The sequence below is a fragment of the Chroicocephalus ridibundus genome, chromosome 1 (genome assembly GCF_963924245.1).
Source record: "Chroicocephalus ridibundus chromosome 1, bChrRid1.1, whole genome shotgun sequence".
In the NCBI taxonomy this organism is placed as follows: Eukaryota; Metazoa; Chordata; class Aves; order Charadriiformes; family Laridae; genus Chroicocephalus; species Chroicocephalus ridibundus.
The window spans coordinates 98,966,290-98,974,210 of NC_086284.1; the positions used below are offsets into that span (position 1 = coordinate 98,966,290).

At 50.9% G+C, this 7,921-nt stretch overlaps 1 protein-coding gene across 1 annotated transcript; it reads right to left on the minus strand.

Moving 5' to 3' along the window:
- Positions 1–1,477: 1,477 nt before the first annotated feature.
- Positions 1,478–4,105, minus strand: CRYAA (crystallin alpha A). Its single transcript, XM_063354400.1, has 3 exons — positions 3,899–4,105; positions 2,850–2,972; positions 1,478–1,687 (listed from the first exon to the last, which is right to left on the minus strand). The coding sequence occupies exons 1-3, from the start codon at positions 4,085–4,087 to the stop codon at positions 1,478–1,480; spliced, it is 522 nt and encodes a 173-aa protein (XP_063210470.1). The 5' UTR covers positions 4,088–4,105.
- Positions 4,106–7,921: the final 3,816 nt, after the last annotated feature.

A 7,921-nucleotide genomic window follows, 5' to 3' on the forward strand; every position in this document is an offset into this window, starting at 1 on the left:
TTGCAGGTCTTGGATGTGAAGATCTTTACCAAGAGGAAAAGCACTGGCTGTCCAAACTGATTTTACCTACGGGGTTAACTACGGGGGTGCGGGGTTAATCGGTGATGCTATGCTTTTCCTAAACACCCTGGATCTCCATCTGCGTGGAAAGCTATTTGAGTCAAGCGTGAGTGATAAACCTTCAGTCTTTAGCGCTCACATTTGTGAAGGTTTGGGAGCCATGGATTTCATGTGTGGCAATGGCAGTGAGAGATAGTACCCATGCCCTCCCCGTTCTGCCATCAAACAGCTTTAATTGTTCATTTCAGATAGAATCCTTCACATCGTACCACGCAAATGAGATCTGCGTTGCTGTCTTTACTGACGCAATGAACTTAAGAAATGGCGTGCTTGTTGGGCTGTCGAATTCTGTTCTTTTTTTGATCCTTTTGTTTTGCTTGCATGAAGGATAACAGGAACGTGAAAGAAAGGGCAAGTCATTGTCACAAAACGTGCTTCCAGCGGTGGAAAGCGCTTTCTCCAAGGTGCGTTCGGCACCGCGCTAACCTTTCGACTTCAAAGAAAGCAACAAACGAAACCCCCAAAGCCAATTGCGTGTTTCCTATATCTCTTTATTGACCGCCACTGACCGCCTTCTCAGGTGGAGCGCCAGATACCAGTGGGAGAGGTGGAGCTACCCTAGAATTACAGCGAGGGGAAGGGGAGACGGCATGTTACGCGCGGGCTGGGGAGAGCTGGCTGGGGATGTGAAGCCTCTGCACAGCGGCGAGCCCCCCTCTCTGCCCCGAGGGCCTACTACGACAGCGGAAAGACCTGCTCGTCCTTGTGTCAGTCGTCCCTAAGGGAGACGACAGGGTAGTGGTGTGAACACACACACTTAAAACACTTTGCTGGAAAAAAAAGAAATAAAAAAATAACAGGTTGCAACCCCCGAAGGTAAGACGTTATTCTCTCTCCTGCGGTTGCGAGGAATCCGTGGCACGCTCACAGCACGTTCGCAGGATGTCGGGTGTGGGGCTTGGCTCTGTGGCTTCTTTCTTTTTTAACTCTGCGTGGGGTAGAGCAAGTCTGCGGGGCTCTTCCCCTGCTCCAAGCCTCGCCTCGAGCCTTGGCGCACCAGGAGCCAGCGTGACTCGTTGCGCTCCCTTCCTACCTGACGGAGGTCATGGACTACAGCACCGGACGAAGACCCTTCCAGCAAGCACAACAGCGCGCCGTCCACACCATCCCCACAGCGCAGCTCGCGCGTTTCGGCTTCAAAGTCCACCAGCCGCTCACCCAGCCCCTCGTCCCATCCAAGGGAAAGGGGGGAAAAAAAATAAAAGAAACAAAGGGAGGGAAAGGGGTGGGGGCGGAAGTAGGGGGGGGACCAACAAAAAAAAACCCCTCTAGGTATTCACTGATATATCTCTGCAATGGCTCTGGGAATGAGACCTGCAGACGGTGGCAGGCTGCGTACCGCAGCAGCAGGCGGGCTTTAGGAGGAAGGAGCGGAGGTGGGCTTCTCCTCCCGGGACACAGGGATGGGCCTCTCGCTGTGGCTGGCGTCCATGTTGGCGGGGACCTTGGGGCCCGAGAAGGTCAGCATGCCGTCGTTGGACAGGGAGCAGGTGATGGCAGCCTGGTCCACGTTGGCGGGCAGGCGGTACCGGCGGTGAAACTCGCGGGAGATGTAGCCGTGGTCGTCCTGAGAGGCAGTGGGGAAAGGGGGGAAGGCCCATCAGAAACCCCCCGGCACCATGCCGTGCCTCCCTCCACACCACCCCGCAGCTCTGTCGGAGAGGGGTCCATGTTCGCCCTGGCTTATCGAGACGCTGTACTGCCAGTATCGCTGGGACCATCTCTGCTTTTTATTCTATTTAACAGGTTTGTAGGGGCAGGTGCCCCCCTCGTGATGACCCTGCAGGTGCAAGGGCTGAGCGGAGCAGCAGGGTGTGATTTTGGCCGTATTATAGAATTGTAGAGTCATAGAATGTGTTGGGTTGGAAGGGACCTTTAAAGGTCATCTAGTCCAACCCCCCCTGGTTGGGATCTGATTTGGACAGGGGCTCTGCCGCGGCCTCCGATTTCAAAGGATGCTTGGAGAGAAAGCCTGGGGTTCTCCGAAGGTAAAAGCAACGCCTGTGTGTGCGCGCCCGTGTATCTCCCTACTAGGCAGCGACGCTGTGTCAGCCAAAGTACACGATCCTGGTCCCCTTTTTTTTTTTTTTTTGGCTGAAAGAATGAGAAAAGTAATTTTTTCTTGAAGTCAGCCGTGGAAAGGGCTGCTCTCTCCCTCTGGAAAAAATATCTATATTAAAAAATACATACTGTTTCCAGGCTAGAGCTTTGTCTGGCCAAAAAAGTGTATGAGAAGAATTAAACCCCTGCTGGTATAATTCACTTTTCGACCCCCGCAGATATTTCCATGACATATGTGTTAAAAGTTTCCAAGCCTGAGGCACTTGGTTGTTTTTCTTTTGTTTTGTTTGCTCTTGATTTTCTCTCCCAGATCAGCTTATGAAAACTCTGTTTTCACTAGCGATTCTGGCTTATGAAAACTCAGCCATGCTTCAGCAGCACCAGATGATGTTCTTTGTCTGGTCCAGTGTTATTAGTGAACAATGGACATTGTCATCTGACGGTTATGGAAGATGATGATTGAAATTAAACAAAAGAGGAGAGGATTAGCTCGTTATTGTCAGGTATCAGGTTGCAGCTCTATGGGAATGGGCCATGCCAATAATGACAATTGATAAATAACTCAATCTTCTGATATATTCTTTTCTTTTTTCCTTCAGCTGAGGACCATTGGAAAGAAAGAAAACAGAGCTTGACTCCCCAGTTGCTTCACTGTCACTTCCACTTACCTGTCTTTCACTGTGCTTGCCATGGATTTCCACAAAGTCATCGATAATCTTCACACTCAGGTCTTCGGGAGAGAAGTGTTTTACATCCAGCATGATTGTAAACTTGTCCCGGTCAGACCTCACCTGAAATGGACATTGTTAGACAGTAAGACCCGAACTCTAAGTGGGGAGGCAGTGCCAGTGTTGTGGCAGCTTAAAAGCCGGAGAAGGGGTGGTCTGGCGGTGGCACGGTATTCCCTTCTGTGACTACGGGGCTCAGCAGGGATCTTCCTTCCCACCGCGGGGACCCAGGGACACTGGGAGGCCGCGATAGGCATCTGCGCCATTGCTGCTGCTGTGGGGAGAGGCATCACTTCTCACCGCTGTTCTTGTGCCAGGGACCCCTTCGCACTCAGTGATCTGCCAGATGCACCGGGCATTTGTGCTCAGCAGCAAGAGGGGATGGAAAGCCGTGTAATATTCTCTGATAGCATACATTTTGTTCTTTCAGTGATTTATGGTTTCTTTGTGGTCTTAGCTCTGGGAGGAAGCCAGTAGGAGAGGGCTAGAAAAAACACCGGGCCCTGAGCTTCAGACCAGAGCCCCCATGGCTACATGCTCCTTCTACACGCTGCCTTCCAAGAATTGCTCCTGGGACCTCCTGCATGGGCTTGCAAAAACCACTGAGCTCCCGAGGCAGAGGAGGGGGTAGAGGAAGCTCCCGCTCACCGGGGTCCTCTTCCATGCCAAGCTGCCCTCGCGGGTGCTTACTCCGGGAGCAGCCTAGCTCTTCCCTCGCCATGCGGCTGGCAGGTGCGGTGGCAGCAAAGACAGCTTTCTACATGTCGGAAACAACTGCCGGGAGCCAAAATGGTTTCTGTTTCTTGAAGGGAAGCCTTCTCCCCTGCAAGGGTTTCCCTCCATGCCCAAGAAGTCCTCCTTGTCCCCTCACACCCCAGCACGGGGCTACAGTCACCGGGCCCCACCAACTAACCTCAGGTTCGGGGACCAGGGGGGAAGGCATAAGGAGGGAAAACAAGGAAAAGAAGAGGAAGCTGAAGGGCCCTTACCTCTGAAATGCCCGACTCCAGCACGCTGCGGAAGAGGGACTGCCTGTAGTAGGGGCTGATAGTGGAAGAGAACAAAGGCAGGAGATCATACTCGAAGAGACCCTCTCCGAAAAACTGGTCGAACAAACGGCTTGGAATGAGGGGTCCCAGAGCACGCTTGAACCAGGGGTGCTGGATGGTAATGTCCATGCTTGCTGCTGCTGCGACCTGTGGCTGCGAGGGGAGAGCGGGAGGGACAGTGCAGCCGCTGGGGAGACAGCGATGCCTTGGCTGGACTGCGCAGTGCAGCCCCAGAGAAGCTCCCCCTATATATACCGGTCTTGCAGAATGAAGGCATTAGCGGGATTTCTCTGGAAAGACATGATCTCATGATGGAGGCAACGTGGTCAGCAGAAATGCGGAGACTGACCTGGAAACGACAGTCTGGTTGGAATCGGTGCCAGATCTGCCGGAGGGATGATGCCAGGCAGCAGGCTGTGAGACACGGGGTGCCCGTGCCCAGGGGTACCGGCAGGTCCTCTACGGGATGAAGCAAGCTAAACGGGACACCCCGGTGGGCATCTCAAGGATGCTTGTGAATTAGGCCTGCTCTGTGGGTTTTTGTAACCCACCCTTGGCATTTCGTTAATTTGCTTCTGTTTCTGCCCCTCCTTGAAATGGAGACACAAAGTCTCTTCCAAATAAATAAAACAGCTTTTTTTTTTTTCCAAGTGACGAAAAAGGGTTTGATTCAGATTGAAGAAACGGAAACTTTTTTTTGTGGCATGATATAAAGTGCGTCCACCGCTTGAGAGGGGCCTGACAGCCCTGGCATGGGAATCCTGTCAGGGCTGGCAGGGAAGCAGGACTAACGCATGATGCAGAGCATGAACATGGGTTTGACAAAACAGAAACTTTTAACAAACAAATACTTTGCCAAAAAGAAAGAAGGAAAAATAACTTTGGTCACCGACCATAACAGCAGTCCCAAAGCTGCTCTTGAGAGGGCCCTTGTTTTGATTTAGGAATGTTGTGGGAGATTCATTTATCTCCCGGTGTCACGACACAGATCCTGCTTAACGTGCATTGCTGGTTACGGCTGTTTTGCATTTCTGTTTCACTTAACGCTGCCTTTAAGGGGTCGTGCGCTATCCTTGATGGACTGGGGAAAAGGCACATGGACAGCCCACTGTGGGAGCAGCAAGCTCTGCCAGGGAGCTGAGGCGGTGAAAGGGCGGCGATGTTGCCCAGCTCCACAGCAAGGCTCAGCACGAGGCCATGGCGACAGCCAAAACCCCATTTCCACTGGGGCCAGCTGCATCCTAAGGGCCTTCTGGACAGCAGAAGCACCTACATCAGGAGTCTCGTGTATCTCAGCACCTTTTGCAGTCGGCGGAGAGTGAGGGAGAGAGAGGAGAGGACACCTCCAAAAGGCACTTCAGAGCTGAGGGGCTAAATCATCCTCTCCTGGTGCCAGGGACTGAAGAAATGGGGGGTGGCTGAGATCCTGGCATCGGTGCTTCAGGAGAAATGGGATCAATCCAGCCCAGAGGAGCTAAATTCAGAAAAGTGCTGAGGCAAAGTGACACTCAGTTCAGCATCGCCTGGCATCTAGGTGCCACATGGTCTTGGAAAGCCCTTGGCCTTGACTCCCACATGTGACCCCTCCCCATGCAATGCATGGAGGCAGGCAAGGAAAAGTGGGAACCAGAAGATCCCATGACAGAAGGTTTCCTTCATGAAAAGCAAAATGTTGAGGAGAAAAATACACAAAAAGGCAGTTGAGACCGCTAAGAAGACAGACAAGAGTTTAGGTTCGACCTCACCCAGTTCCAGCAAGAAAAGGCCCTGTGGTCTGGTGGTGGCTCTTGGGCATGAAGGCTTTTCTAAAATCGGGTGCCAAAATGAGATCAATCCCTCCCCAAGACATGGAGGAAAAAAACGGAACAGACAGACCTAACCCCCATTCAGTCCCACTGTCCCAAATCTGTCATTTTGCTTGAGAAAATGAAGGGAAAGCAAACAAGATCCATAAAGCGCTACCAAGATTTTTCTTCAAGAGCTCTGTGAGATTTGGGTCTTTGCCCCAGGAGAGAAGAAAATGTCTCCTCAGCCACCCAATACCAGGGATCTGCTAAGATGTATTTAACCAAATGGCAGCAGTGACCTGATATACGCAGAATGAAAGGAGAGACACAGGAACAGGTTCAAATCCCAAATCACTCACTGGAGCACACAAAGCAAATGATTTATTTGGCTGGTAGACGAGCAGGTGGGAACTGAACCCTGACAGAGAAAGTGAGGCAGATTTTGGGGTCTGATATACCATTTGGGCCCCCAGCCATGTGTGAGGGGTGGATGCAATCCCTGCAGTGTGTTGGGAACGTCCCCTTTGTGTTTCCCAAACCAGGGGTTACACCAGGAGCACAGGGAGCGATGAACACTATGGCAGGCTCCTCTCTGGGCATCTTTCAGTCCTTAAGAAACTGCCAAGCCCTTGAGCTCTGACCTCCAGCATGTTCACCGTGCAGGAATGGGGGCGGATTATTGGGACAAGCAGACAGAAGGGAGCCCAGGCAGGCTCAGCAACACTGACCAGCAGCACATCAGTGCTTTTATTTAGGGCACCAGGAGAGCAGCCACTTGCCCACACACCACCGCTTATCTCACAAGGAAGGCCAACAAAATCCATCATCCACCCTTGGCCTGAAGCTTGCTCCAGGATCGGAGCATGTGTGTGTTCAACTTGTGATCAGAGTACCCTATATGTTCAATGGGATGATGGGAATGGGCATTTGAGAGAAAAATGACAATATGCCTTCACCTAAATATCATCTAGAACTATGTGTATTACCACCCATTCAAATACTTGAAAAGTGGGAGCCAACTTTATGGGTTTATGTCTTTAGTTTCTTCTGGGCCCACATTTTCATGGCTCTCCCTAGAATTAATCACACCCATTTTGTCTTTGATGGACATTTTTGGTTTTTATGGGCATTTTTGTCTTTTATGGGCAAAATATTTCACTGAAATGTAAATTTCGTTTACAGAAGGTTTTTCTGATACAGACTTCACACTGTCTGCTTGCCTCTGGGCAACTCCTGAAACTCATCGCATCTTAAGTTCCAACGATCTAAAACTCAGGTGTCCAGTCCAAATGAGTTGTCCACTGTCCAGTCAGTGGAGACAGATGCCTCCAGATGGCTCACATGATAATGCAGGTGGCTAGGAAAGGTGAAATGAGACACCTTTCAGCGGTGCCTACACCTCAACTGACTAACCAGGGAGCGTAGACAGCTGCCTTAGGGGAGGGAATTCTAATGCCAACCTCCTTCTGGACAAGCAGAGCTGGTGAGATGAATCCCATCCAGTGTGATTTGTGCCTCTTCTCAGAAGGAAACTGCACATGGGAATACAAGAGGGAAATGACAGTTAATGAACTCCACTGGCACTGGATTAAATAAAGAATTCGGTATGAGAGAAGAAAGCAACCACTTTGCACCAGTTCAGGGGACCACAGGCTTCTCACAGGATGCACAACAGTTGTGCATCATTATCACCTACTGAGCAAAAGCAGTGAGATTCCTTGGCGTTCCTACAAAAGGAAGAAAAACTCGTGCATATGCTCACGAGCGCACCCAAAAACACTGAAGGCAGGTTTTCCCAAAGCCTCGTTGCAAATTTAGAATGCAAGTCCAACTCTAAGGGTCTTCCAGCAGGATCTGCTGTCCAGCTGACCTTTGAAAGAATACCTTCCTAAACTATCATGTATAATTGCCAGCACATGAGAAGTTTAGTAAAGGATGTTGCCCAGGAGGAGCTGCAGAAATCCTGTATAATGTTTCTGAGTAAATCAGGGGTCAGCCACCAAGCACAGCCCTTGCCTGTATTTAGCAGCAATTAGTTTGTCCCTGGGACTGACTCTCACCTGCTGATTTCCAGGTGAGTCCAGTGCTGTTTCCAGCCCCTGCGCCAAGCTCTGGACAAGCCCAATGTGAAGAGAAAAACAAGTGTTTAAGTGGAGCAGTGACTGGTCAGGTGTAA